General features: G+C 41.7%; 2 protein-coding genes and 1 long non-coding RNA gene across 4 annotated transcripts; 1 reads left to right on the top strand and 2 right to left on the bottom strand.

Annotated features, from left to right (window-relative positions):
* Nucleotides 1-1,456: 1,456 nt before the first annotated feature.
* On the bottom strand, nt 1,457-18,928 carry LOC136427511 (GPI transamidase component PIG-T-like). The gene is made up of 9 exons (XM_066416456.1): nt 18,614-18,928; nt 17,423-17,673; nt 14,965-15,071; nt 13,020-13,303; nt 11,937-12,100; nt 11,311-11,434; nt 7,889-8,115; nt 7,417-7,632; nt 1,457-3,343 (listed from the first exon to the last, which is right to left on the bottom strand). The coding sequence occupies exons 1-9, from the start codon at nt 18,902-18,904 to the stop codon at nt 3,109-3,111; spliced, it is 1,899 nt and encodes a 632-aa protein (XP_066272553.1). The 5' UTR covers nt 18,905-18,928; the 3' UTR covers nt 1,457-3,108.
* LOC136427656 (uncharacterized) lies at nt 8,774-11,303 on the bottom strand. The gene is made up of 2 exons (XR_010754493.1): nt 10,897-11,303; nt 8,774-10,406 (listed from the first exon to the last, which is right to left on the bottom strand). It is a non-coding gene; the product is annotated as an uncharacterized lncRNA (long non-coding RNA).
* LOC136427609 (putative cysteine protease YraA) lies at nt 18,772-24,969 on the top strand. Of its 2 annotated transcripts, none has more exons than XM_066416602.1 (6): nt 18,772-18,789; nt 21,161-21,298; nt 22,470-22,566; nt 23,396-23,510; nt 23,711-23,753; nt 24,692-24,969. In XM_066416602.1, the coding sequence occupies exons 1-6, from the start codon at nt 18,787-18,789 to the stop codon at nt 24,761-24,763; spliced, it is 468 nt and encodes a 155-aa protein (XP_066272699.1). In that variant the 5' UTR covers nt 18,772-18,786; the 3' UTR covers nt 24,764-24,969. The 2 variants fall into 2 exon arrangements, with proteins under 2 accessions (XP_066272699.1, XP_066272691.1); XM_066416594.1 differs by lacking the exon at nt 18,772-18,789 and adding an exon at nt 19,103-19,240.
* The last annotated feature ends 248 nt before the right edge of the window (nt 24,970-25,217 follow it).

The following is a 25,217-nucleotide window of genomic DNA, read 5'->3' as shown; positions in this document are numbered from 1 at the left end:
GGATGCGGCCGCTGAGATGGACATGGTGCCACCTGATGAGACCTCAGCTTCCAACGCTATTAAGATGACCGAGTTGACGCCCGAAACGGATGGTTCCAACGGCATCGCGGACACAGCAAACAGCGACGTCAAGATCGCGCATGTGGCCGCTGAGATGGACAGTATGCTACTAGAGAACAACACAGACTTGAGTCTGTACCCTAGCTCTGAAGTCGCGATGGTCGTGGTTGGAGCGTTAGTGGTGAGATCGGTTGCCTACAGCTGCAGATCGCTTAGTCATAAGATGTACATGAAATTATGTATGTACACGGACGGTGTACAAGTATTTGTTTATAGATCGTCTTGTGAAAGAACACTTCCGATACAGAGAGCGATGATGGCTTGTTTCTGAAGATGGCATATCTTGTCAATCAATGTTTTTTTTCCGGCTGTAACTCTCTTGTTGAATAAACACATATTTGATTCGAAAGATTCAGTCCAGTTTCACAGTATGAAATGTTGGGAATGTGCTCGTCAGCAAGATAGAACATGCTGAATCGTGTGATTTGATAGTTGCGTTGACTAGTCTATAGTTTTCTATTGGAAAGGGTCAGATGGTTGCTACTGGAAAGGCTAAAAAAAGTAACACTGGGTGCCAGTTCATGGTAACACCACCTTGTGAATGTGCTTGCGGATGGTGTTCAGCACCAAGGACAGATCCGCTCGTGTCTCTCTCAATCTCTCTCTCGCTCTGTGTGAGAATTTATGAGAAATGCTACAATGGACTCCTTTGCTTAGATAAGACTTTCATACAATATACAACTTGTGTTATTTGGGTACAGAAAAGGTTCACCTGATATGATTTATGATAATGAGGGCATTATTTGCATAATGAATGAGAAGCCTTTTTGATATGTCACTTGAAAAGGCTAACATCAGTTGGCGAAGGTATAAGTAACTGTTTCCAATGCTCCCGTCCTCAAACAAGGCATCCACTTTACCCACTTGACTGTCCTACTTCTACTAATATTCCAGTCCTTGTGATAACTTGACAGTCGTGTGCAACACGATCACGAACCGGTTACCGATAGCGTCCACTGCTGGAGCCTGAGAAATCCTCACCAGACAGCTACTATCCTGGTCTCGAACCAATTCCCGATAGCGTCCACTGCTGGGGCCAGAGAAATCCACACAAGACAGCTACTATCTTCTTCTCCTCCTCCTCCTGCCTCCCCGGTAGAAGCCAGAGACTAGTCAACACTTTTCCAAACGCGAGATAATTTTCTCCTGGCCTCCACACCCCAGTGGCCCCATGCCACGTGTAGTCCACATCTCTCCGATCTTGCAGCCAAACACAAGGTCTCTTCTTGATCCAATTTTCCACGTTTCTCCGGACGTCAAGCCGACAACGCCATTGTGAGATTCGTAACGATTCATACCAATCAAAGGTTCATTCAAACATCAGGGATACGGAAAGTTCTCCTCGAACTACTTTTATTCAACAGATAAGACAGCCACCCTGCTCGGGCCCATCTCTCAGTTCACTTCCTGTGTAACTGATACCTGATCTCCCCTAGCTCAAGGCTCTATACTCCCTGAGTTCTGGGACATACCATTCTCTGGTGTCGGGGGGATGACACGTATCATAACACTGTAGTTTATAAGAAATTTGACAAATAAATGCAATAAAACAGATTTAAAAAAGATTTCCACTCAAAGAATAATTGTCACGTCTAAAGAGGTAGGTCTTGGTTACAACTATAATTCTGTGCCATTTTGTTGCAAAATTAAGGCGTCTTAAGGCAAAAATACAGACACTGGCTCTCTAAAGCACCCTTTGCCAAGCAAAAAAATAATTCCTGGCAGCAGTTGCTATGTAAGAGCAGGTTTCTAATGGCTCCACCCCTAGTATTGTTGTACAGAACATATATGCCAAGTTTCATGCTTTTACCATAATTTGAACAATTTTTGCACCAATCGCCTAGACTATAGTGTGTTGGAACAAGTACCCCCTGAATTGTTTTTGGAACAGCTCTTTTTTCTACATGGTAAAGCTGTCCATGCTGTAGTTTGGCTGTGACTGCAGAGGCACAAACTAAGACAACCCTGGCAGCAAATTTGTATTTTCATGTCTACACAGTTTAACAAGCATATTGTCATGTATTCATGTAGACTAAAGTTGTCCTTAAAGTTTCATTTCAAAGGATGTGTATTTAAACATTTCTTGTCCTGTCATTGGACCTATTGTTGCAAATTGTGTTAGAACAGATTCTGCTTTGTTTACTGATGGTTCAGAGTCGAGTGTCATTTGCAGCTGGTGGACCTTGCAATAGTTTTCTACACATTGATCCCTTGTGTAAACATACTGTAACGCCAAGAATATGTGGACTTCGAAATTCTGTCCATTTTTTTTACTTAACTTGTTAGTATGTATGTACCAAGTTATGGCAGATCTTGAACCCTGTAATGCTACATGTATGAGTACATCATGCAAAGGGTATACCAATAAAATGAAAGCTAATCTGTTATCAGTGATTAAGATAAAAGCACAAAAAATCTTTATCGACATAACAAAAGTACAGCGACTTTCGTAAGGTCTACAACTATACATGCAAACAAACAAGTGGATGCAAAAGAATATACGTACAAGTATATCCACCGGGTAATTCAATATGTTCAGCTTAACGTAACACGTATACTACTAGTTCTACAGGATCACCAAAAAGTGGTCACAATGTAGAGGTGGTCACTTATACAGGGTTTGACTTTGACTGTTCATATTGCACACAAGATTACATGTACATACTGAAGGCAGCAAAGATACTCTCCAAGCAAAAGATTGTGACCTTTTTATCCTCTGCCCCGTTTCTTTTGAGGATAAAATCAAAAGGGTCACGATCCTCTCCACTAACCTCTGCTTGGAGAGTACGCAAAGATACATTTTCCTGATCTGTCCTTACTCTCTAGCTTTTGGAGAGCAAGCAGGAAGAAGACATACCGGTAATATTTTCTCTAAATACAACATAAGCAATTTTATCAAAGTCAGTTGATATCACAATATGTCTGCATTCAAAAAGCATCTTCATGTAACATTATGTCTTCTCTGCAAAACCATGTCTGTAAGACCTATCATCTATCCTTTTTGTCACTCTCTGCTCTGACTCTCGGAGTTACTAATTCTCTCTGCTCTCCAATGTAGTCATTCTCCTCAGAGGTTTCGCTCTCCTCCCCAGGGTCCTCACTCTCCTTCCCAGGCTCTCGCAACTTGTCTTCAGATGTAGCTTGTTTCCCACGGCCAAAGAGCTGGGCCAGCCAAGCACGCATACCTCCGGAGTTAGCTTTCTTTAAATCTGTGTATTGGAATCTGTGAAATTGACCAAAAAAATCAGTTACTGTTAATGCAGAAATTTTCGCTGTAGTTTTATATTCGCGGTTTTCGCGGCAAACATTTCATCGCGAACATAAAACCACCGCAAACATTTTGTCCACTACTGTTACAGTAGCAGTATGTGACAATAGCACTACCGCAAACTTAAGAGTCATTGCATGAGAAAACCAGGCCGAGGTGGGAAGATGGGGGTCGGCCAAATCGGCTCATACTTTGTATGTGTGATAGGTATGGGGAACTATGAACAGCCATATAATTAAAACCCTCCAGCTATTTTTCGTTATGGCGTTCCGGTACCCCCCTCCGAGACCCTCAAAAATCCAACAATTTATGGCTGAAAATTACTGAAATTGCAATGGCTACCCTGACAATTCTGATTAAGATACGATTATAAATTTTATATTTCCATATAGCATGGGTTCCCTAGTTTTACCTACTAAAAGTTGAAGGTGAAGCATTGAAGTTAAGAGGGTATACTAGGGGGTTACCAAAACCAATGAAAGCAGAATTTTCATCTCTTTGAATTTTAGTCATCTTAAAGGGGCATTATCTGCCTTGGGCAGTGGCTTTGGAGAATGGTTTTACTGTTGCTGGACAGAAGAACATCTACTGATTCAAAAACAAGCGTTTAATTGGGATACTCATAACGCGAGCCGTGAATGGGGGCTGTTTATGGGGATTTTTCGGGTTTGGGGCTATAACAAATCAGGTTGTGACGTCTCACTACGGGGTAGGTTATGGCAATTTTTTCTGCCGCTGGGTGAAAACCATGCATAATTGTCATAAAATGCTAGCACAAATCAGATATGGTGATTTGGGCTCTACCTGGGGGATATAAGGATACTTAAAAAGTAAATTAAGCTTGTTTTGCACATTTTACAGTTGCTTTTTAAGACGTTAATCAGTAAATTACTTACTAAAAAAGTATGTGCAATTTTGAAGTGGTCAATAGTGAAAAGGCTATTTATGGGGGTTATCAGGACCCCACATATGTGATATCACTGGTACACGCAGCTATATGTAGAATCAAGAAACAAGACAGTCACTATAACAAATGTCAGGGAACAGTTTTAAACTAAATATATATTATATACTTATCAATTTGGGTCAGTACATGAATCATAATGACATCAACAGATTGTACATTGCAGTTGCAATTGTTCCATTTCAAAGAACATTCAATATTTGGTATCAAGCATTCTCGAGGAACTCAGCCAATGACTGTAACTACTAATTTCAATCTCTTTTACCCATTTAAAAAATCTAAAATGATACAATCCACACAATTCATGCAATACAAGGCACCTGGCTATTGGCTAGCGGGATAGCCAGGTACTTGGGAGCTAAGTGGTTTAAATACTATGCTACAACTGCAATAGTTTTGAATATTGTTTAACCAATACAGTATCAAAGCTAACAGCATTTAATTAAAAAAACACCAAAACATACATTTGCTGTAGGCGGTTAGAGGTTGGTATAATGTTATGGGAATGTGAAATCTTAAAGATTGAAAAAAGTTAAGGGTGTCACTGAAATTCTTTGTATGTATTATTGCCGTAATACAGATAATAGTGCATTGCTAAAAGTAAATGCTTCATAACATAGAAAAGTCCATAGAAACAGCCCAACATGTGCAGGTGCTCAGATGTAGGAGGCTTTCCCGTATACTGGTCGTGTTAATGGCAAGTGGCAAGTACGTGGAAATTGCGATGCGTCACTCCTATCAGCTTCAAGGCATTCGATCATTTGGCGCGTTTGCAGATGTTCATTTCTCACAAATGATAGATGATGGCAATAGTTGTATTTTGTATTTTCCCATTCATTTCATCCTCTGTGAGGTGACACAAGTTTCTTTACAAGTCCCTGTGAAGCATGACAGAATAAAGATCATCATCCTGTAAACCAACATCCTCCTTAATCACCTTCTTGAGAGTCAGACTGAGTGAAGAACAAGTTGATGTGCATGATCTTGGACAATTTTTGCATAATGATATTCATCTGTTCAACGCGTATGTCTGTTTCAATGGTCCTATGGCATGATTTTAGGAATTGCATGCATTTTGTAAATACATGTAGCATAAAAATTTTAATATGGCATGTGTAACCGTGGGAAAGAAAATTACATTACATGCTACAGTAATGGGCTACATTTTTGAGAACACTTTGAAAGTTTTATAATCTGTAAACTGCAGTTTGTTGAATTCAGTATGATACCTGTTCTGATCCTGATTGACCATCAGAATTTTATATATTTAGCTAAAATCTCAAATTGTTCTTGACATTTGTTATAGTCTAATTTCTTTTATTGTCCATATAAAGTATATGTAGCTCTGCACCCATGCGCACGGGTGTGTACCAATGATAATGTGGAGTTCTGATAACCGCCATACATAGTCTTTTTTTATTATGTTCCTTTTAATGAATGACTATGCATATGATTATTTAGTGTGGAACTAACTCATTCTTAGAGAGCAACTGTAAAATGTGTAAAACAAGCTTAATTTACTTTTTAAGTATCCTTATATCCCCCATGTAGAGCCCAAATCAACATTTCTGATTTGTGCTAGCATTTTATGACAATTATGCATGGTTTTCACCCAGCGGCAGAAAAAATTGCCATAACCTACCCCGTAGTGAGACGTCACAACCTGATTTGTTATAGCCCCAAACCCGAAAAATCCCCATAAACAGCCCCCATTCACGGCTCGCGTTATGAGTATCCCAATTAAACGACGCTTGTTTTTGAATCAGTAGATGTTCTTCTGTCCAGCAACAGTAAGACCATTCTCCAAAGCCACTGCCCAAGGCAGATAATGCCCCTTAAAGATGACTAAAATTCAAAGAGATGAAAATTCTGCTTTCATTGGTTTTGGTAACCCCTTAGTATACCCTCTTAACTTCAATGCTTCACCTTCAAATTTTAGTAGGTAAAACTAGGGAACCCATGCTATATGGAAATATAAAATTTATAATCGTATCTTAATCAGAATTGTCAGGGTAGCCATTGCAATTTCAGTAATTTTCAGCCATAAATTGTTGGATTTTTGAGGGTCTCGGAGGGGGGTCCCGGAACGCCATAACGAAAAATAGCTGGAGGGTTTTAATTATATGGCTGTTCATAGTTCCACATACCTATCCCACATACAAAGTATGAGCCGATTTGGCCGACCCCCATCTTCCCAACTCTGCCTGGTTTTGCCTGGTTTTCTCGTGCAATGACTCTTAAAACCACCGCGAACACATTTCCCCCTTAACGCGAAATGAAAACCACACAAAGTTAAATGCATTAATTTTAAAGTATTGCACTGTACTAACAATTGACCCAGAACAGCCTTCAAGTCAGTCGTGAGCCAGGCCATCTGTGGATTACAAGTTAGTTTACAAGGTTGGCATAACACATCAGGTTTGTACTGAAGAGTACAAGCTGCATATCCGGACAGATCTATTTGATCCACTCACACTGGGAAGGACCCCTACTCTTTTCGATAAGTGTGGTGGGTTCTTTTACGGCTCGATGTGTGGCTCTCCTCAAACAGGAACTCGTGGGGGGTCGTGTGGTGTAACAGCAGGGTGTTCGGCCCAGAACCCGGCGGTCCCGGGTTCGAATCCCCTGACACCACCGATGTTGTGCCCTTGGGAAAGGCACTTTGCACAACTTTCCTCACTCCACCCAGGTGTAGAAATGGGTATACTGTTCTCTGTATGTGGCACTGTTGAAATAAGTTATGAAAAACTTGAGTGCAGTGCCACATCGTCTTCGCCTGTCCAAAAACGACGTAAAACAAACAGGAACTCTATTTAACTTGAAACATCTGACCGTTTCCAAAATCATATCCAGTTGTTTGAGTAACTGCTTTTTTGGCGTATCTTATTACCTGCATGTCTAATCTTCATCGACAACTCAATTTAACGTCCTATCAAAGGGACGTCCCTATTCAAAGCTAGGTACTCATTTTCAACTGAGTTAAGTGAGGAAATTTGCGTCATTCCCAAGGGCAGCTAAATCAGCTAAAATTAAGTTACACTTAACAAATCAAGAATTACAGTACCTGCGTGTTGTGAGGTTGTGCAGGGAACCAAAGGCAATGGCGATGACAGTACAGGTGAGACAGATGACGTTATAGGGCATGCTAAAGTCAGGGGTAGGCAGGCTGATCAGCAGTGTCTCTGTGTGCAGACGCAGGGGGAACTCTGTAGAGGAGTGGAACAACCCAGACTGCAGCCCACTGCCCATGTGGGGCGGCACTGTGAAGTTGTCTGCTTGTCTGTAGAGAATAGGAATTTTCACCAGGTTAGATGCTTGCACATATAGATTGCTAATGATAAGAATTGGAGCATACTGGGATACAAATATACCACACATGTATGTATGTCATTTGATTAATCATGACATTTTGGTAACTGACTGCATACTTCACTACTAACAGTAAACAAATGTATACCGCTGTAGCAGGCACAAGCAAAATTTTCCTTGCAAGATACATGCAGCACATTAATATCCACTCAAAACTAGGGTTGTACCTCAGTATTGTAGTGAGTACTGCAGAGCTTATATAAAAGCCATGATTGGCGTCAGGTGGGTACTCTGTCCATTTCAGGAAGGCTCGTTCAAAGCTGAAGCTGATGCGTGTTGTTGAGTCAGGTGGGAGGGTCAGGACAATCTCTAGAAGATACGGGTTTTGGCGGTCACGACCAGGCGTGTAACGGGTCAGCAGTGGCTGCACCAGGTTCCCTTCTGTTGTCTCCACCTAAACAGTTCATGTTCAGCCCGAAAATAGCTTCATCAGGTTGGTAGGACATCAGATATTTGGAGTTTCTTTTTACACAACCAGGTAAACTCACCAGCTGACGTTTCCGTGTCTGTCAGACACCTTCTTCAGAGCTTCTGACTGGGACGAGGGACCAGGACGAGGGGGGATACAAACTTAGCCACGTTTGGGATTGTGTTCTTGCCGCAAAAGCGCCACCCACATCGGCTACTTATAGTGGCGAGAAGCAGTACTTCAGTCAGAAGCTCTGAAGAAGGTGTCTGACAGACACCGAAACATCAGCAGGTGAGTTTACCTGGTTGTGTAAAAAGAAACTCCAAACAACCTAGTTCATGTACAAGTTTGCTCATTGTACTAAGTTATCACACGGGTAATTCATAAAGTATGTACACGTTCATCTAGAAACTAGAGCTCACAGTAAGTGAATTCATGTTTTAATGCTCTCCATAGAAAATCTACATGCAGGTAAACCACGGTACCATTCGTGTGTGAAGGTTGTATGGGTGCACACCCCAGTCCATAGTAGTGCACGGTAAAAAAGTAATGAAAGGGTTTTAAGGGTCAAGGTTTGAGTTCACATATTACATACGGTGGGGTGTCCCTGTGGTGTAGTGGTCTGCGCTTTCTGCCTCTCACCACATCTGGTTCAAATTACTTGGACCAGAAGGCCCGGGTTCAAGCCCCGGGTTAGGGCACTTCTGGACAAGAGGCGCATTGAGTCATACCAAAGACTTTATAAAATTGGTACATACTTCTGAAACAGTATGGAAGTTAAACACACTTCACTGCCAGTGGACTAGCCCCCTGCTACAGTGATTGCACCACAAGTGTGGCCCAGGGCTATGAAACGGAGATGGGCACCGCCCTATACATCAATAATGGTGTGGGAGGATTTTAACTAAACTAACTAAATTACATACGGTAGTTGATAACATGGCTTAAATGTGTAAGAAGTCATGATGTGCTTCTGGTGAAAATTGATTTTTGGCTCAAACTTTACTTCCAGGTATGATTCCACTTGAAATGTGATGCACCCCTCACTTTGATCCATTCTGTGGGCAAACCTGACTGTTAGGATTTACATCCAGGAAAAGCGGAGGATTGACAACATGTTTTCAAGTCGAAGTTTTTTAATGTCAACTACAATTAATACTGTTAGTAACAGTATTACGTAGATGGATTGAAAATGATGGTGATTTTAGAAAGCACACGTTACCATTATCAGGTTCAGTTCCCATTGACAGAAAGATCCTACAAAAATGATATTTTCCATTAACGTTGTGATGTTTGTGTACCGTTACATTGTGTACAAATTATCAGCATAATTTTGGACTACAAAATTATAATGTCTGCCTAAGGCTCCCAGCACTAAGTCAAATAGTACACGCACACATGCATAAAATCTAAGTAAGGCCTAAGGGACAACCCTAGTAAAAACCTGTAGACCCCAGCCTTCTATTGAGTGCCGACCACTGGAAAGGGGCATAAAGTTTTCTGTCTGACAACTGAATGATGAAAAGGTACATGTAACTTTTTGATATTGCTCCTGAGCTCACAACCACATTGAAAGGTAAGAATGCAGCAGAATGTACAGCGTCAGCAATCACAAGCAAGCAGTGCCCAATAATTATATAAAATGTTTGTGAGATTCATGGGAATAATAAGAAAATAAGAATCTTAATTCTCTTATTCAGTTAGACCCAATTTTTTATAGAAATACAAGAAATGGAGGTTATAGCATTTTCTTTGAAAACTGACTTTTTAATGCCATGCACCATGTACATGTACATGTAATTGTTTTGAAAATGTTAACTTCAAAATGAAGTTCAAACCGAACCAGAGGCTTGCAGCAATGTTTAAAGAACACTGTGTAAGATGAAGATGAGCACAACATTGATAAAGATTTTATTCTGTTTAGTATAATTCACAAACCTTAAAATGTTTTTATTTTCAACGTTTACATGTACAGTGTGAATGTTTTTTAAAACACTTGAATTCGATAGATTTTTGTCCATCAAGGTCTTTTGCGTCATAATAGAGCAGCAAAATCCAATGTGACCACACGCTTGAAAATGAGGCGGTTGTCATGTATTTCGGTCTGGGCGGAACCAATTTGTGACGGTCACGTTGGGCAGGTCACTAACGCCTATGGGGAAAAGTTTCCGGACCGAGAAAAAGCGATTGCCATGGGTGGTGGGTTGAAGTGGTGGGTTGAAGAGATGGTTGCCTCGGCAGGTTTGACTCTCGGTACGTTATAATTGTACCACTTCCTGAAAATCAGACATTTTCCTGTCTAAGTTGTAGGTAATTCAGTATGTTTAATCTCTTTTTGAGCATTATTTTGGACTGAAAATATTTCCCCCCTACAATCTAATAAAAAAAAAGAGGTTGAAAAAAATCAGTTGTAGCTAAAGGGATATCATTCCTTCCTATATAGCTTTTTTTACTTCAAAATGATTTCCTGGAAGGAATGGTCACTATTTGATTATACTATAGACATTGCACAGCCTCGAATGGAGACCCAAAATAAACTAGGTGTGCACCCTTAACTTCAGTTTGTGGAGGTACATGTGGGTGTAACATGGTACCATTAGTGTGTGAAGGTTGTACATATTTACCTCGGATGTGTGGAGGTATATGCGGGGAAACCATGGTACCATCAATGTGTGAAGGTTGCACATAATTATGTACCTTCAGTGTGCAGAGGTACATGTGGGTGAACCATGGTACCGTTAGTGTGTGAAGGTTGTACATATTTACCTTCAGTGTGTGGAGGTACATGCGGGTGAACCATGGTACCATTAGTGTGTGAAGGTTTTACATATTTATCTTCAGAGTGTGGAGTTACATGCAGGTGAACCATGGTACCATTAGTGTGTGAAGGTTGCACATATTTACCTTCAGCGGGTGGAGGTACATGCGGGTGAACCATGGTACTGTTAGTGTGTGAAGGTTGTACATATTTACCTTCAGTGTGTGGAGGTACATGCGGGTGAACCATGGTACCGTTAGTGTGTGAAGGTTGTACATATTTACCTTCAAAGGGTGGAGGTACATGCGGATGAACCATGGTACCGTTAGTGTGTGAAGGTTGTACATATTTACCTTCAAAGGGTGGAGGTACATGCGGATGAACCATGGTACCGTTAGTGTGTGAAGGCTGTACATATTTACCTTCAGTGTGTGGAGGTACATGCGGGTGAACCATGGTAGCAGCTCCATGTAGATAATCTGTTGCTCCAGGTATGGATGTCGGTTATACAGAAGGCTCATGATGCCGCCATGTTCCTGACCATACCTGACATAAACAGGACACAAGTTAGACATAACCAAACTTGTCACCAGTCCCTCTCTGTTCCTCACAACATTCCTCATCTGCAGTCTGTGCTGATCAATTCTTTTCCCATCAATGGAGCTGCCAGCATATGAACTAATTTAAAGGCAGACTTTTGGATACAGGACAAAACGAGATGGCTAAGAATAAGATGGATCATGGTGTGGGACAGCTCTTTTGACAGGGAACAAACAAAAAAGACAAGTAAATTTGTCAAGTTGTCTTCTTGACTAATTGGGTGATATGAAGGGAAGGGAGGCTCGAGGTTAGTCCCAATGTGTCCGTGGGAGCTTTTACTTCAAACTTAAAGAGTAACCTACTCTCACATACTTAGATTTTGTAGGCAGCAGCCACAAGAAGAATCAATCTTCTTTTTCTTTCTTATGTTTTACATCAACCAAACAGTGGCAACTTTACATTCCGTCATGATTTGCATAAGTCTATTTTGCTGAGGAAGTGAACCTACCCAGTGACAAACCGATGCACATATAAGCGTGGAGGGAAGAGTTCTTTGTACGACACCTCCTTCTTCCACTTCATGTCAACATTCAGACCATGCTCCTTGTGGAAAGGGAAGCTCCAGAGATCATACACGGCCAGCTTTCTGTTGTAACCTTGGTAATTTGTCAACTGTAGGGTTAAGGAACATTGTTTTTATCTCCTTATAACACTGTAAATACATGTATTGTCAATGTTATAGTAACCAAATGTACGTATGAGTTTACTTTAAAAATATAGATTATGCCATTTTGCTGTATTTCTTAAAACTTTCAATTGTTTTTTTGGAAGACCAAATGTAAATGTTTCCTGAGTATCATTATTGTCTGTTCATACTGTTGACCGGGGCAAAAATTAGTAGAGAAGTGTTCTTTCTACTGTTTTAGGCTATATTTGATTCGTTTAAGCTATATAATCCTGAAACAGTTTACATTTTGCGTTCACAATGCAAACTTGCACCAACTCTCAGAACTGTCTACATCAATTTGCACATTGCACATTGTGTAATCTATCCCACTGAGTCTGTTGTGATCTTGCACCACCTTATCTTTAAACTGTCCTTGATCGGCACTGAACTGCTGTCCTGTTGAAGCTACGTTCCTTCATCACCTTGGAAATTTCTTGAAACCTAAAATATTTCACTTAAACCCGCTAACCAAGAGTGACACCGCGAACTATGGCCCCAATTACCCGGATGTATGACAAGGTAGAATGGTTCCATGCTGCTTTTGCGTCCATGATGACAAATTCCCAGAAACTGTTCTATTCTGAACTGTTCCCAACTATCTCGGGAGGAGGTAAAAAAACAGAATGAAACCGTTTTGGAGCGTTCATGTTCCTAAATGATTTGACTTATCCTGCCGAAACGGTTCGAACCGTTTTGATTTTAGCATCATGAACAGGGCCTTAATGCCCCTCCATCTCGTATGAAAAATCCTGATAAACGAAAGATTTCCAAACATCAGAGTTTTCTGTCCTACTGCACTGTCTCATAACCCCAAAGCACATGAACTCCTTCATGGCATGCTTTCTACCCTGGACCTCTTCTTACCTTGAGCTCAGTAGGTTCTGGTTTCAGAGTAAAGCTGCTGGTTTGATTGGTTGTCACATCTACATACACACGGCTGGTGACAGCCATGGGGCAAGGGCCTGACAGAGACCGTGAGAAATATCGCTTCATGGACCAGTCCTGCTTCCCGTTCAGCGTGGCAGGGGGGTCTGCTACAGTGGACAGCACCTGCCGCAGCTCCAGACTGGCGTCTCTACAACTGTCGTTTCGGCACACTGGGCGCAGATGGACACCCAGGGAACTGTACTGTGTGTTATACAACTGGCCTGAACAGGTGAAAATAGCATTTCAGCAATACTGTCAACAAAACAAAAATAAAATTTTCAACTTATACTAGTGATCACCTATGCAGAAATGTTCCATAGACACTTAGGAAACTGTACTGTGTGTTATACAACTGGCCTGAACAGGTGAAAATAGCATTTCAGCCATTCTAAAGGCAAATTTCGGCTTGGTTTGATGCAAAATCTGGGTGAAAACTTACACAAGGGTTTCAGCCTTATTTTGGGGGGGAAGGCGTGTGAGGGCCATCATGTAGACGAATGTAACACAAAAACCTGCCACACATGCATATTTTCCAACTGACCTAAACATTACAAATCATTTTCAAGTTCCTTGAGAGGTTACCATATATGTAGATAGGTTGGACTTTATACTATTAGCATTGAAAGTCACAGATGGTTCATCAACCAATCATGAGCTATAGATAGTAAATTATGGCGATTAGATCAATTCCGTCCACCAATCACACAGTCTTTTTACATCAATTGACCACATTCATGAACACTTTTTTCTGATTGGCTTAACTGACCTACCTCAGATATTATATGACATATTGTATAATCTACAGTAAGTAACCTAGTAAGTAATGTGAACCTACCGGTAAGTTTGGGCTTGCCGTTGTTAACGATTTTATTTTTTTATTATACACTTCAAGTTCATCTGTGTTGGTAGAAGTCATTCTGAATGGAGTTTAAACTGTAAACGCCAACACAATAAATTGGACTTAAATTTTCGACTGATCAGCTTCAGTCTTTGTCAAGGAATGAACAATCCACAGTGAGCAGTGGATCATATGTTGCAGAAAGTCTATGGCGCCCCTTCGCATCTTCACATCACATGGGATTAAGACTTGCTTCAAGCCAACTAGAACACTTCGCAATACCTTAGTAGCGCCCAAAGACAAAACACCCAGGGAGGACAAGAGTGGAGTTGTGTACTACATTCCATGCCAAGGTCAGAACATCAGGTGTCATTGCAAAGAATCATACATTGGAGAGACTGAACGTTCACTCAAGACTCGCTTCAACGGACACAAACGTCCGAGGTCCACAACTTCTGAAGTGTCTCAACACATACACATAGAGTCTCCTGGACACTCGGTTTCACTGGACAAAGTTAAGAGGTTTTTTGCAAGAGGTAATAAGGAGTCCATCTACATCCGGGCTTTACAACCATCCCTCAACAGAGACGGGGGGCGCCATAGACTTTCTGCAACATATGATCCACTGCTCACCGAGTCACGTGTCTTATCTGCGTAACGTGACGTCACAGAAGCAGTGGATTATTCATTCCTTGACAAAGACTCGGAAGCTGATCAGTCGAAAATTTGGGTAAGTCCAATATATTGTGTTGGTATTTACAGTTTAAACTCCATTCAGATTTTATATATAGCTTTAGTCTCATGCATTTTTTCCATATGCGCTTCAGTTTTGTGCTGGTTTTTGTTAATTTTGTTTCTTCTACGTAATGTATTTTAGCTTTGCGTTTTGTGTACGCCTTCATGTGTGTGTTTGACGTGCTTTGTGAAAGTTTGTATTGAGCTTTGAATACTATTCCAAGGGCTGACCCTTTGTAATAGCCTTTGGCTAGTTGGGTAGTCCTGGCTGTACTTTTTTACAGTCAAATAAATCAAATCAAACCTGACCTGCATGAAAAAGTGCTGCCAGCCCAGTCCTAGTACTGCAGGGCAGGAGTTTCTTCCATGGAGTCAAGTTCTCAGTACACACATTCTCTCGGGGGAGGGTTGCATATCTACACACAGGCAGGAATTTGCATTGATTTTACACAGTCAACATTGTCATTAAGCACTTACAGGTGACAATTATGGGTAATAGAGAAAATCAACACTAAACAGTAGCATGCAGAGAGTTAATGAAAGCCTGTCTCACATTTCCAATCATGACCTCCTGACCACTCCCAACTTTTTCCCAGAATCTAACAGCGCCATGCATGGTCTACCATGCAAGACAAAGTGTGTGGTAATTGAACGAACATGCCTCCTCGATTAAAATACATGTAACACCTAAATGCACCCTTACAGTACACAGAGACTCAAGAAAAACTAATTGTCTTTACACAATCACAATGTAGCGCTAGTTCATGAAAACTTGAAACCAATCTGGCAGAGCAATAAACCATCCTTTTTTCTGTTATTCTGTCAATATCATGGATTACCTTTGCATTAATGCTAGATATGTTATATTTTGTCTCTAGTCATGCTGATACCATAATATTGTAATTTGAAACTACTGTCTGCCGCACGCAGAATGACGTTGCTCTCGGACAGGTGCTAACATTTTTTCGGGAGAGAATATTCGTCATTAATATCTTGCCGCTAATTAGCTTTTAAATAGCAGCTATTGTTCCCACCTTGGCTTGAAGAGAGTTCTAAGGTCATATAAACGTCTCGAAGCAAAAAAAAACACAAGACAAAACGGCCATAGCGCACACATCAGGCCTTCGGTAACAACCCGTTTGTTGAGTCGGTAGGACGTCACTCAAATTCGATCCCCACTGTCATGGCAACGTGTACATTTATTCATCGGGACGTTAGCTGGATGCCGTAGAAATGGTAATACCACTATGTCAATGTGTTTCTGCTTGTGCTAGGAGCAAACTTTGAGGAAAATATCGCCCTCAGTCCACTATCACACACAACATTTAGACAAAAAAGTGTTCCTCACAAACCTTTATCGTCTGCTGAATAGCAGTATTATGGGTAATAAATATGGTGGCGGGAAAAGGCCGTAGTGGCGTAGCCATAGGTTGCAGCAACAAAGTGGTGTTTTTGATGATTGATCACACTTAAAGTCCAGTTGCAGGTTAGCAAAAGAGATTCTAATAAGTTTTCGTGTAAATAACTGTGTTTAGCAGGAAGTGGATGTGACATTTGTCTTATAAACCAGCGAACAACCATGCAGTGTGATTCTCCCACGAAGCCCTCGGACTGTGTCAATAAGGGACGGAGAGTTTTTGACGTCGCCATCTTCAAATGCATGGTTATCGAAGCTTTTCAGACAGTGTTCTGAATACGTTAGTCTATCAGGTTTGCATTGCTGGCGTTATACATGTAACTGACGTTGCATCTAGCACATATCTCTAAATATGCCGTTATTAAAAATGGCGACTTTATAATTATAACACTCCGCGATTTTATGTGAACCAACGTTATAACAATGTAGAATGGAAAGATGTATCAGGGCTCGAAATTCATTTTTCATTTTTTTTTTAATAGGTGCACTGGAGCAACTAAGTTTACTAACAGTAACAATAGTAACATAAAAATTTAGGTGCACAAAAAGAATTTTGGGTGCACATCAAATTAAGTAGAATGTCAGCAAAATATATTACAAACCCTACTGCCTCTCTTAAAGGAAAGCTACACAAAAAATTGAAAATCCTTCTATGCTATGCTTAATATATTCCAAAGTCAAATTCTTACTTCAAGTTGTTTCACATAAGTCCGTTATAGTTCTGGGATTTTCAACAGTTTGTAACTTATGCCGTGCTGACGCCTTCTCGCCTGATAATTGAATTATATGACGTCGGTGTTTCAAATTTTTCACCTATCAGATGATTGAATTTTAGAACACTGACGTCATATAATACAATCATTAGGTGAAAAATTCTAAACACTGACGTCATATAATTCAATTATCAGGTGAGAAGGCGTCATCACGGCATAAGTTGCAAACTGTGGAAAATCCCAGAACTATGACGGACTTAGCATAGAAGGATTTTCAATTTTTTGTGTAGCTTTCCTTTAAACTAGGGATAAGAACTTCAGTCTGAAATTCCATAGCTAACTTAAAAACCTTAAATAAGTAATGTATCAAGGTACAACCAAGGTTATGTTGTTTTTCTGACACTTATTTCAAGAATATTCTGTAAGTGTGCAATAGTTCCTTTCCTTGATAGCCTACAAAAATATCTAGGTGCACTGGTGCACCCAGAGAGTGCAAAAAAGATAAAGAATAAGATGCACAGCACCAATGCACGAAGGTGCACATGCACCAAGTATTTCGAGCCCTTTGTACTGCAGGAGAAATTACAATTTGAAAGATAATCCAACATTTTGATCATTAGGGGTTGAGAATACCTACCGCAGGTGTGAAGGTTTGGTTGAGAAGAGTCCCTCTGCCAGCCCCTGTGGTCGGAAGGACAGATGTGGGGTTGCCGTCGACGTGGAGTCAATGAAGTTGAGTGAGGCACAGAAGAGCCCAGACAGAGCGTTGGTCAGGCCAAACCATGCCTGGTCAACATCATCTACCTCCTGCTGGAACCATGCCCACAACTCCGCCCCGGGTGCGGCCGATGTCACTGGATAACCCCACTTGTCCTGCTGCCACATACCCTGGGATGGTGAAGGTCATGCACAGTAAAACTGTTAAAATGGGAGAACAATTCAGGGCTACTATTGAACCCTGCTACTCTGTACCGTACAGTGCTCTATTGTGACGAATAAACCATTACTAATATTATTATTATTATAACTATATAATTAGTGTCGTTAATGGGTGCACGCGGGTGCACATGCACCCACTATTTCGAGCCCTGCCACAGCCCCACCTAGCCATACCTGTTTGAATGTCAGGTGCCGTACCTGTGAATCAGGTGCATCACCAGTACACAGGACTGCCATCACCAGTGTGTCACCTGCCCCAGCCCCACCTAGCCATACCTGTGTGTCAGGTGCATCACCTGCCCCAGTCCCACCAAGCCATACCTGTGTGACACCTGCCCCAGCCCCACCTAGTCACACTTGTGTCAGGTGCATCACCTGCCCCAGCCCCACCTACATGTAGCCATACCTGTGTGTCAGGTGAATCACCTGCCCCAGCCCCACCTATCCATACCTGTGTCTCACCTGCCCCAGCCCCACATAGCCGTACCTGTGTCAGGTGCATCACCTGCACCAGCCATACCTGTGTGTCAGGTGCATCACCTGCCCCAACCCCACCTAGCCATACCTGCGCATCACCTACCCCAGCCCCACCTAGCCGTACCTGTGTCAGGTGCATCACCTGCCCCAGCCCCACCCAGCCGTACCTGTGTGTCAGGTGCATCGCCTGCCCCAACCCCACCTAGCCATACCTGCGCATCACCTGCCCCAGCCCCACCCAGCCGTACCTGTGTGTCAGGTGCATCACCTGCCCCAGCCCCACCCAGCCGTACCTGTGTGTCACCTGCCCCAGCCCCACCTAGCCATACCTGTGTATCAGGTGCATCACCTGTCCAACCCCACCTAAGCCATGGTACCTGTGTGTCAGGTGCATCACCTGCCCTAGCCGTACCTGTGTGAGTGTCAGGTGCATCTCCTGTACGCGGTACTCTGTCATCACCTGTCCCAAGGCCCGCGGGAACAGACGGAAATGCTGCAGCTTGTAACGCCCTCCCCCACCTTGCGCGAAATCTACGTCCCACAAAGTCGTGAACTCAAAGTGGGAGTACACCTGGCCACTTCTAAATGGTATGATAAGAAGTTCCTCGCTATATTCATCTTTTGTCGACGCAACTGTGTGAAACACGTAGCACAAAAGGCAGAAAAACACGGAGAACAATAGAGTCGGACCTCGCTCCGCCATGTTGCTTTTTAACGATTCCCGGGAACGAAATTGAGGGCGACAAAACACAACATTATTTAATTAACATTTCACTAAAAATGTTGCTGTGGAGTCGAATTTTTAAACGATTTAAACTCGGGCCACTGCAAATATTTTTAACAACTAGAGGACTCCAGCAGGCGTCTTCCTGTATAGTTATAACGTTAACGTTAGGCTGTTCGTTAGAATACGCAACTTTGTGCAACACCAATTGACCCGTGACGGTGCAGGTCCAGCCTGTCTGCCTGCAGCGGTGTCATGGCCATGGGAGGGAAAACTGTGGGAGTGCTGGTGGAGTTCAACTATGAAGATTTGGAGGTAATTCTGCAGCACCTGTAGCCGTGGCGACTGTTGCAGGGCTTACTTTTACCAAGGACTAGCCTGGTCACCAGTCTCTACGGGTCGGCTTAGGTGTGTTTTACCGGTTTCGCAGCCACCGTAGTTTCGACGTAATCTAGTCCAAGGCCGCAAAACACACCCGAGCGCACTACTAAGCTGTCTGGGCTGGCGGGGTCACTCCCAGCGCCGTAGAGATATCGAGGAGCCCCCGATGGTATGGTTTCCAGGCTATTAAACCAAGGACTTGCTTTTACTTGCTGTCTTGTAACGTTCGGGCTATGATACAAGACAGCACAGAAGTAAAACAGTCGCCACGGCTACCTTCCATGCAGGTTGACGAGCGAACTTGCCGAGAAGTGAGAACATGGCATTCGAAGCTCTTAAAATATTCATCTTAGAATACGCAATGTGAAAATATGTCACCACAAGTATGAAGGATGTTTATTAATTAAACTTTCCATTGACAGGCCTAGGGTTTATGGAAAAGGCTGGCCTGTCCAGCTGGCCTGTCTACCATGTCAGGCTACTCAGATCCCCCCCATTTAAATCCCCCCAAACTGTTAGACACATATGCAGCTGCGCCCTCTAGCAGAATGCATCCAAACTACACCCAGTGTATGGTATAGCATATAGCATGTTGACCAGAAATCTACAAGTATTATAAAGTATAAATAAACTGATCTAACGGGGGTCTCATAACTTCAACAGCACCATAACTTCAAAAGAATTTTACTTTGTCTTATTATGCAGAAGAGAGACATGTTTGTTTCTATCCACTGTGCTGAATAAAAATGCCGAGGACCCAAGTTCATGCATATAGCTGTCGTCTGAATGAAACACGGAATTGTGTACAGTTAACTGATTTTTGCCCACCAGGAAAATTTGGCTATAAACAATGGCTACGTTCGATGCAACTTCATTTTAATCAACATGCGGGGTTAGGTTACATGTTTGCAACATCAATGCGTTTGTTTGTGGAACCATATGTGCAAGCCTGCCGACGGTAACTTATCAAATGCAAGTTTGCCGTTTTGGAGCCTCACTAGCTAGTACTTGATTTAAACAGGGAGACCGTGAAATGTCAACACTGTAGCATCACATTCGAATCGTGGTCAATGGGATGGCCGTGACGTAAAAGGGGGGAGGGCGTTCGAAGCCGGGGTTATTTTGGTTATTTAAGACAAGTTTAATCGCGACACAAACTAACGAACACCTATGTTTCTTGTGTGTTTTGTATAGATTTATGCCTTTATTTATTTGTTTATTCTGCCATGTTTACCCAGGGAAGCCCTGCTCAGTGATTAACACTGCTTTACAGAGGGGCCCTGGTTTAGCAGCTCATGTGTAAAACAAGAAAGTTTGCGTTACGATTGTTGACTGTTCTTTATGTAAGAGTTGCAATTACGCAATTGTTGTGATAACTTTGCATTGAATTGACTGGAAAAACAAGGAAGATTTGCCGCATACTTTCTGGTCACATGCGGTGCCGTGCCTAGTGCAAATGTCACCATTTCAGTTTCCGGTGTAACCATGCTTGTCCGGCAGTTTTGGACGTACTTGTGGCACATTTGTGGCATTTGTGCGTTCATGCTACGGGACCATTTGTATGAAATTAAGTATCTAGTCTCATTACCATACCAAAGAACAGATCGCCAACATAATAATGACATGGCTTGTGATAGATACATTCACCTCCACCCCATAAACGATGAGTGCGGGGGTATACATACACGTAGTGTTGTCCAAGAAATTCTAACATGCTCATATTGTCAGTCTTGCACTGATCATGGGTTACAGGGCTTTCTCCAGCTTCAAATTTGTATCTGTTCCACTCATCGTTTATGGTGTGGAGGTGAATCTATCTATATTACCCCCTGTAACAGACTCCTCCCCCTGCAGGTGTGGTACCCCCTGTTGAGGTTCCGTGAGGAGGGGTTCATGACGGTGGCTATAGGACCTGAGAAGGACAAGAGCTACACGTCCAAACATGGCTACCCCTGCAAGTCAACCGCCAGTATCGATGCTGTCGCTGTTGCGGTGGGTGAGCTTTGCTGTATTATTATATTCCTTTACAGTGTCAGTGGCCATGACTTGATTACTTCTTAAATGCAATGTATTGATTGGTCAGGGTTTGAATCCTGGCTGTTGTCACTCACCCCACATGCGCACTACTGGCAAGGGTTGCTGTCCTTCCGACGGGATGCCAATCCTTGGTCTCCTGCTCAATGGTATTAATTGTCGAAAAGATCTACATAGGGTCTGTCTTCTCTGCTGTGAGGAGTGACATATTATTATTAGGTAGGTCTTCACTGAGCTGAAACTCATGATCAGAATCAAGCTCACTTTCACTTTTAACAGGGTTGCCGGAAAAGGTGCGCTGGGCTAGTGGGATGGTCTACCTCAGCATTCTACCCTTTCTGGGCCCCAAGGCTATTCATGGGGCTTTGGTCTCTAAATTTCCTTCAGGAAAAGAGGGGTCAATTTATGTCATAAGAAGATTCAATTCTTATTTCTATTTATTTACAATAATAGATTCATTACCAACTTTTGAAGACAGCATAAGTACAAAGGGTCCTAAGTTAGGGCACTCAAAATCAAAAGGTACATTCACAAAAACGACTCACAGCATTTGCCGCTTGTAATGGGGAGCAAGATAGGCTCATGAACAGTATGAATGCATTTCTTCTCTATGTTTGTGTTTAATATTTATTCATCAAAACCTGACCACTCTCTGCATGGCAACTAGCGATGGAGCGCCGTGAGTTCAAGCGGGTGAAAAACTTGTTATGTTAGGGCCCCTCCCCTTATTATACAACAAAATGTTATTTTAAAATGTATTTTATTTCAAGAAAGTTCATGTTTTATGAATCAAAAGTAAATCTGTATGTTAAGATACTTACTTGTTACTTGATTGTTAAGATAAATCCTGTTAAATATTTCTGTAATATTAATAGATTCTTTTGTTCTCAATATGTTTTCTTAAGAATTCAAAGGACCTACTAATTAAATTGCTGTGTCCTGATGTTGTTTAATTTAGTGCTGCTGGCGAAGATCCAGACCATGCATACTGCTATTTTCCCTATGGCCACAACAAGACTATTGAGTATTTAATTTTAAGAACTTGCTTCTCAGGCCTGGTTGTCCTACAGTGTGTGCTGCAGTTGGTTCCCAGTCTCTCTATACTGTGTTCATGTTATTTATGACATAGGACCTTGCTGCCTTAGTCATCCCTGGTGGCTGGGCTCCAGACTATTGGAGGAGGGACCCACGGTTTGTGAACCTTGTGAGAGACATGTTTAATGCAGGTAGGTGGTGAAACAACAGGACTGACTGCAGATACATCCACACTTCCTACCAAAAGACTATTATTATATTAGTTACACTGTAGGGAACTTTAACTGTCACAACCACATGTTGATTGGTGCAGGTTTGAAAAATTAGCAGTGGGAGTGTAACTTCTGTAGTCCTTAAACTGCATTAAGTTCAGTTCTCACTCCTGTTTGAAACTGCAAAAATGTATGAATGAATGAATGAAAGTTTGAATGACCACATGAGTATTGTTGTGTCTTCAGGGCTCAAAATACTTTTTTGGGGGTCAACTTGCACTGGTGCAGATTAAAAACAAATCAAATGCACCAGAAAAAATTAAATGCACAACCTAAAGTAGTTTTTATTTTATTGCACAACCAAAAGCTCTCAGACGAGTATACAACATACATGTATAACGTTACACATTTTATAACAAAAATTAACCTTAGGCCACACCAATTTTCTTTGTTGCTTCTTGAAATCGCTGCTCCTATTTTTCGCCATTTGACAAAAAAAAAATTTGGTGACAGCTTCCATCCGACAAAGGCAAAAGGGATGGGTCCTATTCGATCACAACTACTAATTTTGTTTCTAGTTGGATAATACTCATGCTGGTATATAACTCGATAAGCCACTATCTCACACTGCCGCATTGAAAACAATACACATGCAAAATGTACCTCCTTATGTCATCAAAGGGTTTGCATGCCAAGCTAAGGCAGACGGTTTGAAATGGCAACGTGTTGATTTAGACCGTCCCTGAATGTTTGTTTAACAATGTTAAGAAGTTTGGATTTTGTAAGTGAGTCAAGTCTGTTTCTACAGGTAAACCTGTTGCAGCGATCTGCCATGGAGCCTGGATGTTTTGTTCTGCACGGATCATCAAAGACAAGAAACTCAACTGTTTTCACGCAATCAAGGATGATGTCATCAATGCTGGGTCAGGAGTCATTTTGCCTGTGTAGTTGAATTATCAGTCATGAGTCTAGCTTGCCAACATTATCAAAACGAGAATTCACATCTAACAATCCACTCATAAGTGAAATTTGAATGCTTCCCTCATACATGTTTACCTGTTAGTGTACGTGAAGAGCTTTAAACTGATATCAAGCTGTTTTAACATGTGACATATTATTCCAGAGGATTGTATGAGGACAGTGCTGTGGTTGTGGATGGTAATTTGGTGAGTAGCTCTTAGTTATATCTGGGTAGTTCTGTCTTCGTGAAAGTACACAATTATTAATTTAGTACTATCTCCATGAAAAATGGAGATATAGTTTTGGGGTGTGTCTGTATGTGTGTGTGTGTGTGTGTGTGTGTGTGTGTGTGTGTGCTTCCGGACAACTGTAGTCAGCATAACTGAAGAACCTCTTGATGGATTACAATGATATTTGGCATGTGGGTGGATGTTGGGAAGCCAAATGTCAATGTTGATTTTAGGCCCCCTGGTATGTGACCTTGGTACTGCAGTAGAAATTGCGTTTTTTGTATCTTTTGACCTGGACGTGCCATGGTCTTGATTTTAGGGTGGCTGATAGTGTGTGATGTAATGAAAAAGTGGTGTAGGTTTGGGCCCCCTAGCAGCTTGCTCTGGAACTGCAGGGGCACTATTGTGAAAATACAGGAGAGTAACTGTACAAAGGAATGACAGATTACCATGACATTTAGTATGCAGGTAGCTTAGACAGAGATGTATATAATGAAGTGCAAAATATTATAATTTGGACTTATTTTGCAAAATTAATGAGGAAAATCTATATTTGCAGTGCTTTCCATTTATATTATTATAACAGGACTCAACTGCATGTAGCAAATGTGGTTTATGGCAGTTACAACATCAACACTAACAGATATCAATTATGCAAATAAATTTCTTATAATCATAATCAATGCCAAAGTGACATGATTATTGTAAGTGGTAAATAATTGGGCTCTTCACATTGAGACCTGTGTATTACTAGTAGTTAAAGGTGTACTTTACTAAGTATAAATAGTGCAAATGTGGAGGTCATTATCATAATCATTTGCATAATCAAAATATTTCATGGAGATATCAGGTCTCCGAACTCTTGTTATCATTGTATCTTAGTTAAAGATAATTGTTTGAAATCTGTTCTCCAGATCACATCCCGAGTTCCAGGAGATCTACCACAGTTCTGCAAGGCAATCCTCCAGCAACTACAGGCCCAGTAAACAGTCGCTGCATGCCGGCCCACTAACAGCTTGTGCATGCTGAACTTATACAGCATTGCAACATACAGAATGTATGTTGAGGCCAAGGCCTGTCAGGTACCGCCAAATGGTTTTGAGATATCAATAATTTTCCATCAACTACTCGCTGTGACATGTGCAAAGAAATTTTTCAAATGAAGTCAAATAAAAGCCTCATAAAAGCCTCATATCTACCCTCAGCATTGTGACTTGGCCTCCTTGTATTTTTCTGCTTAGCTTTGTTGTAGCTGCGGATTTGTGTGTTGAGTCCGTAGCTGGGGGCTAGGCCACGAAGGCCCTTGTACACCATGATACAGACATCACCAGGTCTTTATTCTTGTAGTTGACTACAACCCAGTGCCTTACAGTTTCCCAACACTTGACCTCGGTTTACATTTGAGGATGATTCTAGAGGACTAGGAGATACCACATTACA

The sequence above is a fragment of the Branchiostoma lanceolatum genome, chromosome 1 (assembly GCF_035083965.1).
Source record: "Branchiostoma lanceolatum isolate klBraLanc5 chromosome 1, klBraLanc5.hap2, whole genome shotgun sequence".
NCBI classification, from domain to species: Eukaryota; Metazoa; Chordata; class Leptocardii; order Amphioxiformes; family Branchiostomatidae; genus Branchiostoma; species Branchiostoma lanceolatum.
This window is presented reverse-complemented; position numbering and strand designations above follow the sequence as displayed.